This window comes from Mesocricetus auratus, unplaced genomic scaffold, assembly GCF_017639785.1.
Source record: "Mesocricetus auratus isolate SY011 unplaced genomic scaffold, BCM_Maur_2.0 Super-Scaffold_100006, whole genome shotgun sequence".
In the NCBI taxonomy this organism is placed as follows: domain Eukaryota; kingdom Metazoa; phylum Chordata; class Mammalia; order Rodentia; family Cricetidae; genus Mesocricetus; species Mesocricetus auratus.
Window position 1 is genome coordinate 28,122,457 of NW_024429190.1, and position 22,134 is coordinate 28,144,590.

The following is a 22,134-nucleotide window of genomic DNA, read 5'->3' on the forward strand; positions in this document are numbered from 1 at the left end:
TGTTTGAGGACAGGCAGTCTGTATTTGAATCTTGAGTATTGTACATTCTAACTATATAACTGTGGTGGGACACTTAACTTTTTGACTCCCTTTTCCAATATGTTAAAAGGATATAACCACAGTACCTAGAAGGGTTAAGAAATTAATATTATATGATTAACTCAATATAATGCCTAAATAATGAAAGCTAAATAAGCGTGGGGTTGTTTTATCTTTGAGTAGCTATTGTTATAATGTCTAAGCACTTAATACAGTAAATGCTTATTATAATGAGATAAAAATCTGTCATAATATCACAAAGTATACATCTAGGTCTTTGCCTGAATATGTTTAAAGATTGTAGATTACTATGTAATCTATTGTAATGTGATGATAAATGCCAGAATTAATTGCTTTTATTAGAAAACTCCATAAGTAATAAATTCTATAGATAAAATCTAATAAATATTGAGCATTTATTTGGTGCCAGGCTCAGAGCCAAACCCACCACTCCCATTATAACTTTTCCCTTTGTATGCTGACCTGTGAATTTACATCACTGCTGGTGTTACAGAGATATGAATAGTAAGGCCAAGAGGGTCCCAGAGCCACTTGGTAACAAGAAGGAGAATGGATCCAGTCATAATAAAACCAGGTCCCCTCTGACTTGTTCACCTTTAAGCAAATACTGTAAAATTTCCAAATCTGTACTGGTTTTCCCAGGATGCTGTTGGTTGTTGCTATTAAAAATGTGTTTGCAGCCGTGCGTTGGTGGCGCACGCCTTTAATCCCAGCACTCGGGAGACAGAGGCAAGCAGATCTCTGTGAATTCTGGTCTACAGAGCGAGTTCCAGGACAGGCACCAAAGCAATACAGAGAAAACCTGTCGCAAAAAAAATGGGTTTGATCCCAATCCATTTCTATTTATTATATACCTTTTAGGTAGTTAATTAATTTAAAAATATAACTTCAGTAGCCTGCTTTAAAATTTGATTTTCGCCTGGCGGTGGTGGCGCACGCCTTTAATCCCAGCACTCGGGAGGCAGAGGCAGGCGGATCTCTGTGAGTTCGAGGCCAGGCTGGACCGATATCCTCCAAAACAATACAGAGAAACCCTGTCTCATAAAAACAAAAAAAAATTTTTTTTGATTTTCAATCAGCTTTTATTGATATAATAGTTTATATTAAAAGTAAAGGCATTATAACAATATGTGTATCACATATAATTGTCACAACTAATCTCCCAAATCAAAATAAGCCCTAATCATAATTACTGATGATTTACATAAACATCATAAGAAAATTCTATATATTTCTCACATCATTGACAATAGGTTAATGCATATGCAAAATTGAACACAAAGTTCTGAGACACTTATAGAAAAATGCCATGTTTCTGATACACAGATTGTTTCAAGTAACTAAATCACTATTAGTTTTTGTCTCCACCATTAACTATGTTTTACATTTGTGAAGTAGACTGTTGATTTACACGAAATGGTATATAAAGGCTATGGTTGTTTTAGCCTTATAGAATAAGTACTGATAGGATATTCTCCTCAGGAAGTTTTAAGCTGTTATTAGAAGTAGTATTTCAGGAGAGCTAGGATACTCTTGCATTTTCTGCTTTGATCCAGTAATTCTGTTTCTGCAACCAGGACAACCCTACTCACCTTGTTTTGACTTCTGCCCATCCTTTCTTAGGATATTTCTTGGTTAAGTTTTGTTAGATGATGTTTGAGATCCCTGGTCCAGAATTTTCAAACCCATGGGCTGAGTTCTTCATGAGGACAGACTACACATGACAAGGTATTTTGTTGTGTCTGGAAATTCTACCCTACGGCCATTGAGTGATAATTTACAAAGATTCACCCTTCTTCCTTCAGCCTGCCTCCATGTAGCCTTGTATTCAGAGTGGTGTCTAAGCCCAAACTGTTTTCCTTCCTAAACATGCCAGATGACTACAATTCTATCATGCTCATGTTTAATAATTTTAAATTTATCTATTGCCTCATCTCAAAGGATTTTACTGCAGTTCAGTTTTGTCTGGACTCTTAGAATAAATAGCTTCTAATTACACTCTCAGTTTCAGAAACATAGCTCATACACATCAATAGCCCTACTGAAACTTCTTTAGTGGTCCTTATCTCCTACAACACAATCTTCAAACTCCTGTTTGAGATGTGGCCTTTGCTTCCTTTCCCACTCTTCTCCTCTGGCTCGTATACTTGCATTCTGTCTTCCAGAAGATATATAGGTATGTTCCTCTTTATTCCCAGGGTGATATTCTCCACCTAGGCTCTGCTTCATACTTCCTATATCCAGCTTGTATATCTTTGATCAGCTTCTTCTAGTTTCTCAAGACATAATACATAAAAACCATCAGACAGGCTTTTTTTTGCAGTTCCTTCTGCCTCTGGTTCATTTTCCTAGCTACTCTCATTCCACACTCTCCCTTATTTGTCAGGATTCTTATTAGAATTTCTTTTCATGTGTGTCAGCTTTATAATCCTCCATCCTCTCAAAATAAAAATATATCCTCTAAATATTATGTCTCCTAAGTGCCATAATGCACACTCTTTAGTGTTTGTCTGCCTGTTTGTCTGTCTACCATCTCCTGGACACTTAAATTACAAAGTAAGATAGTGTATATTTCATATTTCCAGAGACCAAAAAGAGTCACTCAGAATGTAAGCAAAGCTGTGAAAAATAGTCTCATCCCAGTTTTCTTAACAAAAATAAAAATCACCGATAGCTATCCCAAGTAATATTCCATTTACTCTCCTAGAATCCACATTTAGTTACCTGTGACATGCTACCTACAAAAGACAATATTCTCTCTACTCATAGTGTTATCCACCCACCCCTCTACCCATCCACCCATCCACCCACCCATCTACCCATCCACCCACCTCCTCCCACCCACCCATCCATCCATTATCTATCTATCTATCTATCTATCTATCTATCTATCTATCTATCTGTCTGTCTATCTGTCATCTCTCCACTTTCTGTGTGTGAGAGAGAACACAATTTTATTAAGGTTATTATATTCCATATTTCATGAAGAGCAGTATATGCCTTTGCTGTAGGTCACTCTAAATTTTTAATTTCATTGCAAACTTCTGGGGATGGTGAAGGCAGCATTTTTCATATTAAATATCTTGCATTACTCTACATTTACTAGGCTCCTGAAGCAGAGATTAAATATATTACATCTATATTTCCAAGTACTGGCCAATTTAAGTACCAGTAAATGTCAGATAAATCATTTGCCTTCTGGAACTATCCTCATGCTGTTGAGGAAAGCTTTGCTTGGATAGATTGCACATATTTGAAAGTAAACTAAATGTAGGTGGTAATTTGTCCAACTTTGTAAGATCAGAACAACTACACTGCATCATAATGAAGAGGAAGGAGGTGTTCTTGGATCTTTCAAAAATGAGCAAATATCAACCCACTAATTTTTGTGCTACAAAGATCAAAATCCCTTTTAGAGTGTCTTAAGTCAAGTGGTAGAACAGTAATTTAAGGCTTACCTCAAAACTCACAGCTCCATTGTGGTCTGTATCAAATGCATTGAACAGAAAGTGTGCATATGTTGTGGAATCTGAAACATCGAAAAGAGGATATCATTTAGTTAGTGTTTCTATAGCCCACCATTTTCTTCAACTTGTGCATTTGATCTCTGCTACCCACCCTTTTTCTTTAGTGAACTACAAGTTAAGATTCATAAGAATGAGCAACATTGTGAGGCAGTTGGTGACAAACATTTTCTGTGAGCCTCTGACTAGGATTAATCTCAACATATGACATCATATATGTTGATCCCAATCCTGAAATAACTACTGGTTCCATAAGTGGATGCCAAGATTATGGAGACATGTCTGGACATGGTTCTTGGAAAAATTTTATTTCCATTTGTAAAGAAGTAAGAAGCCAAATGATGAAACAGATGAGTTGACATCATGTATACCCCTGCCATCATTAGTATTGCCATTGCTTTATAGTTCAAAGAGGTATTTTTGTACTTAAAGAGGTTGAGAAACTTGTCCAATGTCAAATAATCACTAAGAGGTATATATGAGAAATGAAGATTCTAAGGTTGTCCCATGACCAATAAATTTGGCTTTGGGACAGTAGTGACTTAGGAAGCTTCTGGTGGTTAAGATGAAAATGATTTTATAGACCCTGAGATTCCTATTTACATGTTATTGCACACAGTACAGAGCCACTATCCTGTTTCTGTCCTGGGTGGGATTCATTGCTGTTTGTATTTAGTACAAATGTGAATGATTCGGTATCCCCACTTCATCTGGATGCAGGCTAAAGTCACTGAATGTCTATGAAATATATTCTTCCCCCGTTTGTTTCTCATGCTCCTGTCCTCTCTTTTCATTTTCCTTCATCTACTAATCTATGAGCTTTCTTTAGTTTTCATTTAAAGAGTATTTCTCTTTGTTTTCTTTTCTGAATGCCTAGCTTTAGTTTTGAAGTGCTTTTGTGCTCAGTTCTTGATCAGATTTACATGATTATGTTAAATGCTGCATCTCATGGGTTTTAGCCTTTATTCTTCACCCTACAAAAATGTAACCTTTCTGCCTTTTGCTGCTAGTCCTTTATCTTCTGCTTAAAAGCTCATTAATTTTTATTTTGAGACTTTTGGTTTTTATTTTTACTGGGATTTACTATAACTTCTCTTCCTTTTTGACATTATGAATTAGTTTGAAAAGGGCTGTTAAGGAGCTAAGTCAGAGTAGCAGGGATAGGAATTACTTTTCCAAATCAAAACAAGTGTCACTGCTCCTCTACTTTCAAAGTTTCTTTTCTGCTTTCTGTCAGAGGACATCCAAATTTCTCTCTGCTCTCTGCAGACTGTGAGCTATCTAAGGAATGTTTTACCTCAAATGTTTCATCAGTGTCATTGGTCATTAACATGAAGGCCTCACATCTCAAAGCTGACTGCACACTCAGTTTCTCAAAAATGATTGTAGCAGCTCCACTCATTCCTCATTGTTAAATACAATATAATGCAGCATCACTGACTTCAGCCAAGTGAATTGTTCTCTCTCTGTCTCTGTCTCTGTCTCTCTCTCTGTGTTTCATGCCTGGATGTGCTTGTGTATTTGCCTATGCATGCATAAATGGACACAAATTGTCAGTGTTGTGTATCTTTATCTATTACTTTCTGCCTTAGTTTCTGAGACAGTTGGTTCAGTTACTTTGCCACTGAACATGGAACTCACCATTTCAGATAGGCTAGTTAACCATGAACCTCTGGCAGGCATCTATCTATGCACTTCGCCACACCTGGCTTTTATGTGAGTATAGGGAATCAAAAAGATCAACTCTACATACGTGGGCAATTAACTAAGCCATCTTCTTAGTCCCATTAACTTTAAATCAGTTAAACAGGCACCTAAATTGAGTTCATACTATGTAAAACAGGCAATATCTAGAGTTATGCCTGTGTGGTATTGATAACTTCTAGGAAAAAGGTATTTTGGACATGGGACCAGGAATTTGGTTGCAATTCACTTAGTACATTTATTGGGAAATTTTATTGCAGAGTAATGAAGACTTGGCAGCATATTCAGGTTTGGAAAGTTGGTTTGTACTCAATAATACTTTTCACTTCTTAAACTCCTTACAGCTCCAAGGAGGTATAAGTTTATAGATGCTTTGCTAAATTTATTTCCAGGGGAGAAAAAAAAACTAAGTTTTACATCGTTTATAATGAACTTAATTAAGTGAGTCTCTTGTCACCTCTGTAGACAATCAAGGTAAATATCTTTACCTTGGCAAGCAAAATGCATCATGAATAATGGCTCATAACAGTCAATGCTTACAAGTTTTAATTACGAAGCAAGATAATATAAGTGTGTAATAATTATTCTACTCAAATGTTGTATCATTAATTTCAAAGCTTGATGTGTAGTAATGACACTCTCATGATTTCCACTGATGTGGTTTAGAGAACTTCTTGCTCATCAGTGCACCTTGGCAATGCTCTTGGAAATTTACCAATTTTCCAGCCTAAGTTTATCATGCAGGGAGATTGGGCTAATATGATAATAAAATCAGAGTGCTTGAATTTGAATCTCAGCTCTCTCAAATATTAATGCTGTGGCCTTGAGACATTAAACATTTCTGTGACTCAGTCTCCTTATCCTTAAAGAAAGAGCAATGCCAGTATATACTTTGTAGGACCATCATGAAGTTTAAATGAGATATTGCATATGCAGAGAGTTTACAATAGTTACAGGAACCTGTTAGATGCTAAGTGAATATTAGTTATCATTACTATTCTAATGTTTAACCAAATCTCTTGAGTCATGATAACATTGCAGCTTTGAGGAGTGAAATTAGTTTGGGGTTCTTTCTTACCACCTAAACTTCACCACATCTAGATTCAAGCACAAGATGTAGTAGTAGTCTAATGTATTTGAATACACAATCCTTGGCATTGCCATTCTGGTAAGTAGATCAATATGTGTGAATAGTAGTCTCTGTCACTGAGTTCTCTAATACTAGGGGTGGAATTCAGTGATAGAAAATGTGTTTACCCCATGAAGGATCTTGGGTTCAAGCACCCTATCCCTCAAAAACATATCAGCCACAATAACATACCTATTCTCAATTCTCCCTAATAATTGCACTGAAAATTGTTATATAGTAGCCTGGAATGAGAAATACATTTGTCATGTAGCAATTTGTACATATGTTTATCATTTAATTTAATTTTTATATTCAGAGAAGCCATGTATGCACCTCAAGTGCTTTATATAAGATGGCTGCACAGTGGATGCTTGTAGATTTGTCTTTCTGACTTGAGATTATTCACATTTCTTTAATAGCTGCTGAGGATCCAGTATAGTCAAAGTATGTGCAAAGTTCCTATAACACAAGCAAAGATAGTCTAGAAACCATTTCCTAAAAGATGTTGTAAGGGTTAATGTGCTAAGAATTACACACTTAATGCTTCTACTGCATATAGAGAGACACTTAAACACACAGGCAATAGCACTAGCAAGCCTTTCTCTGATCTCATTGCTTTATGTCAGGCATGCTTTATCTCCCTGAGAGATACTCTCTTCAGTATGGCTGTGTTGATATCCATTCAGAACCCCAACCAAGCCATGTTTAGTAAAATCTCACTAAGCTTTAGAAAAAGCCAAGAAGCTGACACATTTCACATTGTTCAGGGGCTTCTGCATACACGACAAAGTATTTGTGCAGGACATGGTGAGATGTGGTGATTTATAGACACTTTCTTCTTATTGTTCACAAGCATAGAAACCTGTTGCTCTCAGACTGTCAAGCTGAATAAATTATGACTCCATGGAAGATGTAGACAGCTACAATATGAATCTGCCTGCCATCGGAGATTGTGTTCTTCCTGGGAACATTTTTCCTTTGCAGTCATACTGTGAGATGTAATTTTCATGCATCTTATTAATTTTTAAATGGTAAGTCATCATTCTTAGAAATATCTCATTCTCTTCAATGATGTACCTTTAGATTTATGCATTCAATTAACATGAATAATCAAAGAATTTTTAAGAGACAGAAAGTGATTTTTCTGCCTCAGATCCCTATGGAATTGTTAGAAGAATCCTTTGCAATGTAGATTTCTCTGTTTAGTAGATATTCTCTAATGAAAAAATATTTTTGAATAAAGTTTTCATTTTAATGTGGAGTGCTACCTAATCTTTACTTTATAATAACTTTGATTAAAAAATAATACCAAAGATTTTCATCTGTGTTTGTGCTTTGATGTGTATACCTTGTTCTATGTTGGTAGACACAAAGACAATATACATGATATTTCCTTAAAAATTGCTAAAAATGCAATAACCAGATGATCAGATGGCACTAAATCTTCTCTCCCTCTCCTTCCTCTTCCATTTAGTGTTGGGGATCAAATCCAGGGCCTTATAAACGTTAATTAGATCCTCTATTTGATCTACACCCCCAGATTCCCAGTTGAATCTTTCATTAATGTAGAAAGTGGGATCATTGAAATATTACAGCCATGACATATGATGTGTCACAGTTATCTTCAGCTATCAATTTACCACAAACCACAGACAACTGGGAAGAGGGAACTTTATGTGGCAAATTGCCAGATCATGTTAGCCTGTAGGGAGTGCCATCCCTAGGTAGATGTGCCAGGACTGTATAAAAAAAGGTATCTGAACAAGTTAGTAAGCAGTTTTGTTTGTTTCTTTGGTTTCTGCTTTAAGCTTCTACCTTGAGTTCCTTTCCTGAATTTCCTAAATGATAAAATCTGAACTAGAAGTTTAAGATGAAATAACCTTTTTTCTCCCATGTTGTATTTGGTCAGAGTGTTTTATCACAGCAAAAAACAAACTGGGACAGGAGCTTAAAGCAAACAGCTGCCAGTATCCAATAGGGCATGCTTCTTCTCTGCATTGAAGTCACAAAAAATGCCTAATAGTTATTTGAACAATACATCTATTTCCATTTAATGAAGCCTCCCTTTGTTTTATTAGAATTTTAATTGTTTTTTAAAAGCTTTTTTTTGAGACAGGGTTTCTCTGTGTAACTTTGGAGCCTGTCCTGGAACTAGCTCTTGTAGATTAGGCTGGTCTTGAACTCACAGAGATCTGCCTGCCTCTACCTCTGCCTCTTGAGTGCTGGGATCAAAGGAGTACCCTACCACTGACCGCTAGAGTTCTCTTAAAATCACTGAAAGGCCCACAACTAAATGGATTACAAAACAAACTAAAGACAATCGAATTTTTATACGAAACAATTAATATTTGAGAGTTGGATATGTTTTAAAATGAGTTTTATAAATTTGTATTGCAATGCTCAAAAGTTAACCTGCAAGTTCCACTTGCTTAAAGACCAGGTAATTTCCTGGGATGCTATGTGTTGTAGTTCTTAGAAAATAATAGCCAAGCCACATGCACAGGAAGAGGCAGTAGTAGCTTCCTAGGTTGAATAGATTTCAAGGCAAAATGAAGGCCTAGGTCCCACCATAGTCCTGTGAAATATTTCTAGACTCTAATTTATGTCCTTGCTAGACTCTACTCTATCACTATTTCCTGGATATGTCTTATATGTCCTCTGTATGAAGCTACTAAAAGTTCTCTCTTTGCAAGATTCTTTTTTGTATGTAACCTCCCAGCTTTTGCTACATTAAAAAAAACAAACAAAAATCCCCAAAAAACAAAACACAAATTCATCCTCCATATCTGCCAGGTGTGGTCTTTCTGCTTTCTTGATACCTCTTACTGCTCCCTGACTAGTTGCAAAAGCTTTCTCTGCTGGCTGTCATTTTCCGTATACTTCCTGTTAACCCCCTTAGCCTTTGAAGTTGGGCTCTTGTCTATGCTTGGCACCCTTTATGAAAGTTACTCAGATCAAACTCAACAAAGACTTGCATGTCCTTCTGCATGCTGCTGTGTCCTGAGGATGTATTCAGAGCCTTACCTTTCTGGAAGACACTGAATTTAATGTCTCCATTTTCTTACCTTCATAACTGTCAATTTTCCTTGTGCTTATTCATATGTCTCTTATTATCCATTCTCTATCCTTCATGGATTTATTTCCTTTCATCCCCCATGAGGCTTTTCACGTCTTATGAACACACTGTTCTAAATAATCTCAATGTGGGTCAACTCACTACTTCATTGTTAATAAGACACAAATCTCTGTGATTTTCTCCAATGTAGCTTCTGATCTTTTTTGTTTGTTTGTTTGTTTACTGATTTCTTGATACTAAATGCTCACAGGCTACTTAAATGCAATTTGTCCAATGATGAGATCATTATAACCCAAATCTTCTTTGTAGCAAATTACCTGGTAACCATGACAGACTTCTGGATATTACCACTAATGTTTTTTCTTTTTTCTACCATATAACTTAAGTAATTACTAAAATCCTGTCACTTTCTCATAAATTGTCATCTTTGTTTGTATGCTATCTCTTTGCTTATACTCCATTTACCTAGATGCTATGATCTCTGCTGTCCCTAAAACTGAAAGACATTATCCTGAACAGGAAAATTCCCGAGAGGATGATGAGGCCATGAATGACTGATGTATGTACTCCAGAAGTGAATTTGTCTTTCTGTACAGTAATTTCCATATTTATATGAATGAAAAATCACAGGGAAGGAGGTTGGGTGGTGAAGGAAAAGGCTGTCCAGGTCTATATTAGACTCCTTTTAATTGCCCATGATTTAGCAGAACATCTAGTTACATCTGTAGCTGGTTCACATAGTTCTATTTTTAACTCCACATCCTACAGGTCATACTTTATATTGACTTTGATTTATATTGACCTCCTGCCAAAGAGACTAACTATAGGATCATGTATTTGGAGAGGGGCTACATACTTTTGCTCTGGTTTTTCCTCACATGTAGCTGGACACACACTGGTCTCAATGTCAAGTTAGAAAAGACACAGTTGCACATGCATCTCTTCACTCATCTTTAACATGCAGACACCAATTTTCTAAGAAGAGTTTTATTATAAGTAGAATCAAAGTAATATTTTTATTAATTTTTTTCAGGTGCGAAGTTATACTAAGAAGCTACTGAAAGGAAAAGGAGATAGCAGAAAGTACACTAGCTAGAGCTATATACACACACACACACAAAAATCTAGGTTATAACCCAGATCTACCACTGAGTTGATATGTGACCCTAATAGAATCATTTAACTTCGCTAAGCCCCAAATTTCACATCTGTAAATTGAAGGTAATTGCGTTTGCCCTAATTTTGAGAGCTGAGAAAATCAAATGAGTACCACAATGTGCTTGATAGAGCTTTAAGCCATTTTGAGGACCCCCTAATAAAGGTCAGAAAGCCGTGTGCATATGAGACTCATCATGCTGGTCACATGGGATTACTTGGAATAAATTGAGAAATAGCTTTTTAGAGATTCAATGATTTGAATGTAGCTTCTTTTTATAATACACTCAAAATTCCATGAGCTTCTATACTGTGCATTAATTATTTTACATGAAGATTAAAAATGTAGAGTCACACTATGAAAGATTAAACCCAATTCAAGATTGCATGCATAATTCTAGCTCTGTGAATATGTTAACAAGTCCACATTTGTACTTACCTCCCTGTGGGAAGAATTGGGAGTAAATCTCCTTGAAGGTTTCTTCATTAACAACACCACTGGGGCATTCCTAGAGAAAGCGGCAAGAAGTGATATTAGCAGTCTTCATAAAAGTGATTTTATACATTTTGAATAGAACTGGCAACCATACAAAGATGTGCAAAGAAGGTTAGCCGTCACACACACACACACACACACACACACACACACACACACACACACACACACTGCAGTAGGGAAGGAATAACGTATTTTTTCTCATGTATTCAAAGAATAAAAGACTTGAAACGGAAGGTTTAAATATCTTTTCATATTGCGCACTGCCCTTGCTTGTGTTCTATTAAAACTATTTGATCAATGACCAAAATCAATTTTGGGAGGAATGGGTTTATATTACAGCTTACAGTCCATCACTGAAGGGCAACAGGGCAGTAACTCGAGGGAGAAATGTGGAGGCAGGAATTGAAACAGAAGCAATGGAAGAGTTCTGCTTAGTGGCTAGCTCTCCATGGCTCTTTCAGCCTGCTTCCTTATAGCACCCAGTATAACCAGCTCAGTGGTCAGCTCCCTTTTTACCATTTTCAACCACCAGCCAATTGACATGCAATGAGGACAGGGAAAATCTAATTGAGATCCACATCTAGATGAAAAGCTACAAGCATTTAATGATTGTTGAAAGAGGAGTCAGTCTTACTCAGAGATGAACTTTCAACCAGTTACCAAATACCATATAGGAACACTAAAATCATATACATATAAGCAATGCTAAATGAATTTAATGGGATATATGTATATGTACATATATAAGTATATACATATATTTAAAATATAGCAATAATAAATATCACTAACGAGGTGTTGGAGGGAACAAAGGGAGAGCTGGCATAAATACCAGTACATGTATAAGAAGTTAAAAAATTAAAATGTATTTATTACTGAAAACAGTCAACAATTCTTTTAAGCCCTATAATCATCATCACTTTACTAATAAGCTTGTTATGCTATTGTGGGCTTTGTTTATTCTATTAAGTCAGTTAGTTCTTCACTTGTAATGAGCTTCCTTAGGGGGATTTTCTATTTGCTCATTTGTTCCTGTGAGAGGTAGTGCCTTTGCTGTGCAAACAATTCAGACTGATAGCTTTGATGTGTGTGTTTACAGAACCTATCAACCTATTAACCAGTCAATGACAAGTAGTCAGAATATCTCCATTCCTGTGAAGATGTAAACCGGAAAGTCCATGGCTATTCAGTGAGGCAGAGGGGAAGATGCAAGTAGACTTAAGACTTTTCAGGTTATTACAATTATTTTTGAATGAAAGGAGTTCTATGCAAACTGTAATTTGTAATGATTCCAAGATCTAAGAATATTGGAGCAAAGAAAAGAGAAAAAATGTTAAAAAAGCAGAAACAAACAAACAAACAGGCAGACCAAATCATGGCTAATTTCATGTGCTGTTTTTCTCTGTGACTTGGGGCCCAAATAAGATCAAGCCTTATTCTGGATGCTTCCCTGAAAGTGTTTATGAATGAAATTTGCACTTAAATTGCTGAACTTTTCTAAAGGAATCCATCCCCTGAAATGCTGGTGAGATTCACTCAATCTCACTGAAGTCTTGAAAAGAACAGTCTGACAGTCTTAAGCAGTAAGGGATTCCCTGGTAGACTGCCATAGACATCAGCGGCAATGTGAGTGCATCTCTGGCTGATAAGGATGCCTTTATTATGCTGCAAACATTTCCTGATTGCACAGCCTGCTGCCTTCCCACTTCAGAATTTGCACTTGCAAAGCTCCCAAGGTATTTTATCTGTCAGTCACTCAGTTAGTCTGCCTTCTCCTTTCTTCTCCTCCCCTTCCTCCTATCTCTCCATCCCACTCTCCTCCCTCTTCCATTCTCTCTCTCCCTTGCTATTTTTCCTTTCACCTTTTGCATATATGAACATATGTCTTCTTATACATATATAGAATCCATTTGTTTTTCTTATGGAGAACCATGGCTAATGTATAAGAGTTAAAACCAACATCTTCAACTTAGAAAAAGACATAAAGTAGCATATGAATACTCAATCACTCAAAAGTTTTGATTAAATAACTCCCGTTGGCAGCAGTGGACCAATTATAAGCACAACTGAACACTTTGTGGTTGGACCTTCTCACACATGTAAATTGTGATTTATTACCTATTTAACCATGAGCCATCTGTTTGTGGCCACAAAGGGAAAGAAAACGTTTGGCTGTCTGCCATCAGGTGGAAATTTTTTGCATAGTCAGAATTGTAAATTGTCCTCACAGTTAAAGTGATGCTGACACAAGACAAGGGTCAAATATAAAGGGCTGTCTACATTTTGTAAACTTGTCACCTACCTGTTATCTTGAGGCATATTTAATAAACATATTTTATAATATGAATGGATTGGTAGAAATTGATTATCTCATAAATGTTTGTTTTACTCATATGATTTTTGTCTTGTGAAATCATTTTTTTTTTACTTTTTTTTTAAATTTTATTTTCCAGTTTAAATTTAGATAAGAATCAAGGTTGCTTCACAAGTCAGTTCCAGGTCCCTCTCCCATTCCCTCCCTTCCTCCCGTGCCCTCCCCCCCCCCCCGTTATCCCCTCATTTCTCCAGGGAGGGTGAGGCCCTCCATGGGGGTGTCCATAGTGTGTCATTTCATATAGGGCAGGGCCTAGACCCTTTCCCAAGAGTTCAGGGTGAGAGTGCACCTCACATTGTTCTATTGGAGTCCAAAGTCCATGTATATACTTGGGATGGGTACTGATCTGCTGCCCAAGGCTCAATAGAATCCCTAGGCCTCTTCACTGACACCCAGATTCAGGGGGTCTTGATCAGTCCCATGCTGGCTTCCCAGGCTAATGCCTGGGATTCAAGAGTTAACCTTTGTCTGGTCAGCTGTTTCTGGGGTTAGACCAGCCCAGTCTTAATCCCTTTGATCATCGGTCCTCCCTCTCTGTTACTGGCTTTCTTGAGTTCAGCTCAGTACTTAACCAAGGGAGTCTGCCTCTTCTTCGATCAGCCACTAAATAAAGTTTCTGTTTCCCAGACTCTCTGGCCATAGGATTGTAGGCTGGCACTCCCCAGATCTATGTCTAAAATCCATATATGAGAGAGTACATGCCATGTTTCTCTTTTTGTGACTGGGTTACCTCACTCAGGATGGTTTCTTCTAGTGTCATCCATTTGCCTGCGAATCTCATGATTCCATTATTTTTTTCTGCTGAATAGTACTCCATTGTGTAGATGTACCACATTTTCTCTATCCACTCTTCAGGTGAGGGACATCTAGGTTGCTTCCACGTTCTGGCAATTACAAATAAAGCTGCTATGAACATAGTGGAACAGACATCTTTGTTGTATGAATGGGCATCTTTTGGATAAATGCCTAAGAGTGGAGTTGCTTGGTCTTGTGGTAGGTTTATTCCCATTTTTCTGAGGAATGTCCTCACTGATTTCCAAAGTGGCTGAACCAGTTGGCACTCCCACCAGCAATGGAGGAGTGTCCCCCTTTCACCACATCCTCTCCAGCATAAATTGTCATTGGTGTTTTTGATTTTAGCCATTCTGACAGGGGTGAGATGGTATCTGAGAGTTGTTTTGATTTGCATTTCCCGGATGGCTAAGGATGTTGAGCACTTTCTCAAGTGCCTCTCAGCCATTTTAGACTCCTCTATTGAAAACTCTCTATTTAGTTCTGCAGCCCACTTTTTAATAGGGTCCTTTGGTGTTTTGGAGACTTGCTTCTTGAGTTCTTTGTAAATTTTGGAGATCAACCCTCTGTCAGATGTGGGATTAGTGAATATTTTTTCCCATTCTGTGGGCTGCCTTTTTGTCTTGCTGACTGTGTCCTTTGCCTTACAGAAGCTTCTCAGTTTCAGTAGGTCCCATTTATTAATTGTTGATCTCACTGTCTGTGCTACTGGTGTTATGTTCAGGAAGCTGTCTCCAGTACCAATTCGTTCAAGGGTACCACCCACTTTCTCTTCTAAGAGGTTCAGTGTGGCTGGATTTATGTTGAGGTCTTTGATCTATTTGGACTTAAGTTTTGTGCGTGGTGATAAACATGGATCGATCCGCATTCTTCTACATGCCAGTCTCCAATTATGCCAGCACCATTTGTTGAAGATGCTTTCTTTATTCCATTGTATATTTTTAGCTTCTTTGTCAAAGATCAGATGTTCGTACGTGTGTGTGTTAATACCCGGGTTTTCAATTCGATTCCATTGGTCTACCTGTCTATTTTTGTTCCAATACCAAGCTGTTTTCAGGACTATAGCTCTGTAATAGAGCTTGAGGTCAGGGATGATGATGCCTCCAGACGTTGCCTTGTTGAACAGGGTTGTTTTGGCTATCCTGGATCTTTTGTTTTTCCATACAAAATTGATTATTGTTCTTTCAAGGTCTGTGAAGAATTGTGCTGGGATTTTAATGGGGATTGCATTGAATCTGTAGATTGCTTTTGGCAGGATTGACATTTTTACCACATTGATCCTACCTATCCAAGAGCATGGGAGATCTTTCCATTTTCTGAGGGCTTCTTTAATTTCTTTCTTTAAAGATTCAAAGTTCTTATGATCCAGGTCTTTCACTTGTTTGGTTAGTGTTACCCCAATGTATTTTATGTTGTTTGTGGCAATTATAAAGGGTGATGTTTCTCTGATTTCTCTTTAAGTCCTTTTATCATCTGTATATAGTAGGGCTACTGATTTTCTTGAGTTGATCTTGTAGCCTGCCACTTTGCTGAAGGTGGTAATCAGCTGTAAGAGTTCCCTGGTAGAGTTCTTTGGGTCATTGATGTAAACTATCATATCGTCTGCAAACAGTGAAAGTTTGACCTCTTCCTTCCCAGTTTGTATCCCCTTGATCCCCCTTTGTTGTGGTATGGCAATAGCTAGAACTTCAAGTACCATGTTGAAAAGGTATGGAGAGAGTGGACAGCCTTGTTTTGTTCCTGATTTTAGAGGAATTGCATTGGGTTTCTGTCCATTTAGTTTGATGTTGGCTGTTGGTTTACTGTATATAGCTTTTATTATGTTTAAGTGTGTCCCTGCTATCCCAGATCTCTCCAAGACCTTTATCATGAAGGGGTGTTGGATTTTGTCAAAGGCTTTTTCAGCATCTAGTGAGATGATCATGTGATTTTTGTTTTTCAGCTTGTTTATATGGTGGATTACGTTGATGGATTTTCGTATGTTGAACCATCCCTGCATCCCTGGGATGAAACCTATTTGATCGTGGTGAATGATTGTTTTGATGTGTTCTTGGATCTGATTTGCCAATATTTTATTGAGTATTTTTGCATCAATGTTCATGAGGGATATTGGTCTGAAGTTCTCTTTCTTAGTTGTATCTTTGTGTGGCTTGGGGATCAAGGTTATTGAAGCCTCATAGAAAGAGTTTGGCAAAGACCCTTCTGCTTCTATTGTGTGGAACACTTTGAGAAGAATTGGTATAAGCTGTTCTTTGAATTTCTGGTAGAATTCTGCACTGAGGCCATCTGGACCTGGACTTTTTTTGGTTGGGAGACTTTTGATGACAGCTTCTATTTCCATAGGGGTTATAGGTCTATTTAAATTGCTTATCTGTTTTTGATTTAGTTTTGCCAAATGATAGCTGTCCAGGAAGTCATCCATTTCCTTTAAATTTTCGAATTTTGTGGAGTACAGGTTTTCAAAGTATGACCTAATGATTCTCTGGATTTCCTCAGAGTCTGTTGTTATGTCCCCCTTTTCATTTCTGATTTTGTTAATTTGCGTGTTCACTCTCTGCTGTTTGGTAAGTTTGGACAAAGGTTTGTCTATCTTGTTGATTTTCTCAAAGAACCAACTCTTCGTTGCATTGATTCTTTGTATTGTTTTCCTGGTTTCTACTTTATTGATTTCAGCCCTCAATTTGATTATTTCCTGGCGTCTACTCCTCCTGGGGGAGTTTGCTTCTTCATGTTCTAGAGCTTTCAGCTGTGATGTTAATTCTCTGGTATAACTGTTCTCCTGTTTCTTCATGTGAGCACTTAGTGCTATGAACTTCCCTTGTAGCACTGCTTTCAAAGTGTCCCATAGGTTTGGGTATGTTGTGTCTTCATTCTCATTGAATTCGAGGAAGTCTTTAATTTCTTTTTTTATTTCCTCTTTGACCCAGGGATGGTGCAGTTGAGCATTATTCAATTTCCATGAGTTTGTAGGTTTTCTGCAATTTGTCTTGTTGTTCAATTCTAATTTTAAAGTATGGTGGTCTGATAAGATGCATGGAGTTATTCCAATTTTTTTGTAGCTGCTGAGGTTTGACATGTTGCCAAGTATGTGGTCGATTTTTGAGAAGGTTCCATGTGGTGGTGAGAAGAAGGTATATTCTTTTTTATGTGGATGAAATGTTCTATAGATATCTGTTAATCCCAGTTGGGTCATTACTTCTATTAGATCCTTTGCTTCTTTGTTGAGTTTCTGTCTGGTATTCCTGTCTAGTGGTGAGAGTGGTGTGTTGAAATCTCCCACTATAACTGTGTCGGCTTTAAATGAGATTTAAGTTCTAATAATGTTTCTTTAACGAATGTGGATGCCTTTGTATTTGGGGCATAGATGTTCAGGATAGACACTTCATCTTGGTGGGTTTCACCTGTGATGAGTATGTAATGACCTCCTTCATCTCTTTTGATTGATTTTATTTTAAAGTCTAGTTTGTTAGATATTAGGATTGCTACCCCTGCTTGTTTCTTGGGTCCATTTGATTGAAAAATTTTTTCCCAACCTTTAACTCTCAGGTAATGTCTGTCTTTGAGTGTGAGGTGTGTTTCTTGTATGCAGCAGAAGGAAGGGTTCTGTCTTTGAATCCATTCTGCTAGTCTGTGTCTTTTTATGGGTGAGTTAAGGCCATTAATATTGAGGGATATTAATGACCATTGATTGCTCATCCTTCTTCGATTTGCGATGGTTGTTGTTGGTGGAATTATGTGTGGAATTTCACCCCTTTGTTCTTTTGGCTGTTGGCAGAGAGGGATTCTCTAATGCTTATGTTTTTCTGGTTGTAGTTAGCTTCCTTGGGTTGGAGTTTTCCTTCCAAAATTTTCTGTAGGGCTGGGTTAGTGGACACATATTGCTTGAATCTAGTTTTGTCATGGAATATCTTGTTTTCTCCGTCTATAGTGATTGAGAGCTTTGCCGGGTATAGTAGTCTGGGCTGGCATCCATGGTCTCTTAGTGTAGGTAGAATATCTATCCAGGACCTTCTGGCTTTCAGAGTTTCCATGGAGAAATCAGGTGTAATTCTGATAGGTCTGCCTTTATATGTTACTTGACCTTTTTCCTTAGCTGCTCTTAATATTCTTTCTTTATTCTGTATGTTTGGGGTCTTGATTATTATGTGGTGAGGGGATTTTTTTGTGGTCCACTCTATTTGGTGTTCTGTAGGCTTCTTATACCTTCATTGGCATGTCTTTCTTAAGGTTGGGAAAATTTTCTTCTATGATTTTGTTGAATATGCCTTCTGCCCCTTTGAGGTGGATTTCTTCTCCTTCTTCTATACCTATTATTCTTAGGTTTGGTCTTTTCATGGTGTCCCATATTTCCTGGTTGTTTTGTGTTAAGGATTTGTTGGATTTAAGGTTTTCTTTGGTTGATAAATCCATTTCTCCTAGTGTATCTTCAACACTTGAGATTCTCTCTTCCATCTCTTCTATTCTGTTGGTAATGCTTGTATTGGTAGTGCCTGACTGTTTATCCAGCTTTTCTATTTTCTGCCTTTCTTCAGATTGTGTTTTTTTTTAATGTCTCTATTTCAGTTTTCAACCCTTGCAGTGTTTGCATTGCTTCTTGCAATTTTCTGTTTATCTTTTCATCCGTTTGTTGCCTTTTCTGAATTTTTTGGTTTGTTCTTTCTTCCATTTCTTGCATTTTTTGGTTTGCTTTTTGTTCCATTTCTCACGTTTTGTGCTTTGTTTCTTCTTCCATTTCCTGCCTTTTTTGGTTTGTTTCTTCTTCCATTTTTTTCATTTTTTGCTTTGTTTTTTCTACCATTTCTTGCATTTTTTGCTTTGTTTCTTCTTCCATTTCCTGCCTTTTTTGGTATGTTTCTTCTTCCAATTCTTGCATTTTTTGCTTTGTTTTTTCTTCCATTTCTTGCATTTTTTGCTTCATTTCTTCTTCCATTTCCTGCCTTTTTTGGTATGTTTCTTCTTCCATTTTTTTTCATTTTTTGCTTTGTTTTTTCTACCATTTCTTGCATTTTTTGCTTTGTTTCTTCTTCCATTTCCTGCCTTTTTTGGTATGTTTCTTCTTCCAATTCTTGCATTTTTTGCTTTGTTTTTTCTTTCATTTCTTGCATTTTTTGCTTCATTTCTTCTTCCATTTCCTGCCTTTTTTGGTTTGTTTTTTCTTCCATTTCTTACATTTTTTGGTTTGTTTTTTCTTCCATTTCTTGCATTTTTTGGTTTGTTTTTTCTTCCATTTCTTTGAGGGATTTTCCTATATCCTCTTTTAGGGCCTCTATCATTTTCATGAAAGTGCTTTTAAGGTCGTTCTCTTCTGCTTCGTTCACATTGGAATGTTGGGGTCTTGCTGTTGTGGAGTCTCTAGAATCTGGCGGTGTCATATTTGTTTTTCTGTTGCTGACTGTGTTTTTGTATTGTCTCTTTCCCATATCTTCTTCTAGTGGGTGCAGAAAGAGCCCCTTACTGGTCTGGGGACCAGAGTTCCCTTTTGGTGGGTGCTAGCAAGTCCAATAATCTGGTGGTTCTTCTATTCCTTGTCCAAATTCTGGTCCCGTGGGTGGAGAAGAAGAACAGGAATCTGGGGCGCTTAGCCTCCTACCTGGTCCCCTGGACCCTATGCTGGGTCCTGTTGTACCTGATCCGGAACAGCTACTCCCCTGGTCTCCCTGCCTCCTCTGGTTTCCTGGTCTCGTTGGTGGGAGAGAAGGTCTGGAGTCTGGGGTGCTTGGCTTCCCCTGGGATTGGGAGCTCTGTGCAGTTTCCAGGCGATCTGCAGGCACTGGAACACAGGCCGGGAAGCCGGCCTGTTTACCTGATGCAGATGTTCCTTTCTTTACAGAGCCCAAAATTGTTATTCTTTTTTTTAAAACCCACTGAGACCTATTAGCCTGTTAATACACTCTTACGTGTGTGACCATCCACTGGACTGCATTATACCTTTAGTAACTACATACTTAAAGACAAATAACTATCATTTCCATTGCAGATATTAATTGACAGTAGCCTTTCAGCTAGTGGTGTGGCATTCTGTGCTCTCCTTATCCATCCATGCTGGGATTTTGTCTTGCTTGTACTTACACAGATCTTAGGTATAATGTGACAACTGCTGTGAGTCCATATGTACCTCAACCTTTTGTGTCTGAAAAACATAATGTCCTTGTAGTAATCTACTGCTTCTGGCTCTTATAGTCTTGCCATCTATTTGTCCACAGTGGCCAGAGTGCAATATAGATGTCACATTTAGTGGTTGGGGGCAGGTACTCCACACTTGCTTTCAAATCTCTGTTAACTGCTGTCTACTGCAAAAAGACACATAGTTTAAGAGATGCAGTAATCTATGTGCATTACAAGAAGTCAATGGGAATTGGTTTAAGGTTCCATTAGCAGAGTAATAGTAATAGGTTTTCCCCTAGTACCTATGATCTATCTACCACAGGCTTTTATCTCTTTACAATGCCAGGTATGGATTAAATTTTGTGGAGTAGATCTTAAATCCATTCAGAAAGAGTGTGATTATTCCTATAACATTTGTACTACTATTCATCAGTGGACATATCTTATCAAGCAACTTATTAATGTAGCTCAGAGGGTTCACAGCTGGATAAGATTTTCTTGTCTGATAGCATACATAGCAACTTCTAGTATTATGAAAGCTAGCCAGTAGGGTTGAAGTTTCCTGGTCAATACAAGCTTGGCTTATTTATGTTCTATTTCTCAAGTATGTGATGCCTTCTGCAATATTGTTTTATGTCTGGTTATGGAAGGTAGTCAATATCATTGTAAAATGACCTGTACTATTTGGGGGAGTCTATGGGACCTCCCTGGCCAACTTCATAGAAGTAAACTATTCTTGACATTGGATTTTCCATTTGTTAGTCTATGGTATCTATTAATGACATTGTTTACCATTTATAGGGTAACTACATTTACATTCTTCTTATATATCTATTATTGTATTGTGGGAAGCATCTGCAGTAGTAGTATTTCTTATGGCTTTTTCAGAAGGTCTTTAGTGTTGATTATTCCTTCTTTTATCCTTTTTTTAACCTCCCAACTCCATTTAACTATTCCTGTTCTATTTCCCTATGCTTCTTTAGATCAATGTATTATATCTTCTGTTTTCTGATATCAGCCCATGGCACCTTACTTATTTCTTGATCTCTGTGGTTATTCTAAATGAGATGTGTATATCAGTAGCTTCAAACATAGTATCACACATGAGAAAAGACACAGAGCATTTGTCTTTCTGATCTGGGTTGCTTTTTTCAAAATGATTGCTTCCAAATTCATCCATTCATGCTGGAGATAGAATATAGCTTTTCTTGCATGCTTAGTACACACCTTACCAATTGAGCTAAGCCCCAAAGGTATCAACAAGTGTTATTGAGTGCCTTTATGTTTTAAGATTTATTTATTTATTTTATGTATAAGGGTGTTTTGCCTGGATTTACATTTGTGTATCATTTTCATGATTGTTTTGTTGCCTGTGGAGGTCAGAAAATGAGCTGAATACACTGTACTGGAATTACAGAAAATTATGAGGCACCAAGTGGGTGCTGGGAATTTAAGCTGGGTTCTCTGCAAGAACAACAATTGCTCCTATCTCCTCAGTTAATTATCCAGTCCCACTAAATGCTTTTAAAATCTCTCATATGTCTCCTATTATTCTGAGCATTCAGATACAGAAATAAGTTCTAAATAATTGCATTTTAATTCTTGTGTAATATAAAGTTCTTTAGAGCCAAGCCCTCTGACTCTATCAATTGTTATGCACTCTAGGCTTTGGATCATCTTTTTAAAATATCATTTTAAATATATAATCATGCCCAT

General features: G+C 37.3%; 1 protein-coding gene across 5 annotated transcripts in view; it reads right to left on the reverse strand.

Moving 5' to 3' along the window:
* Kcnip4 (potassium voltage-gated channel interacting protein 4) overlaps window positions 1-22,134 on the reverse strand; it is a 1,120,502-nt gene that overhangs the window by 17,587 nt on the left and 1,080,781 nt on the right. For all 5 annotated transcript variants that reach the window (XM_005068787.4, XM_005068783.4, XM_040746571.1 and 2 more), the window contains 2 exons: window positions 11,088-11,157; window positions 3,519-3,589 (listed from right to left, as the gene is read on the reverse strand). In XM_005068787.4, coding sequence (XP_005068844.2) covers window positions 3,519-3,589; window positions 11,088-11,157 — 141 coding nt within the window. The remainder of the gene's footprint in view (window positions 1-3,518; window positions 3,590-11,087; window positions 11,158-22,134) is intronic.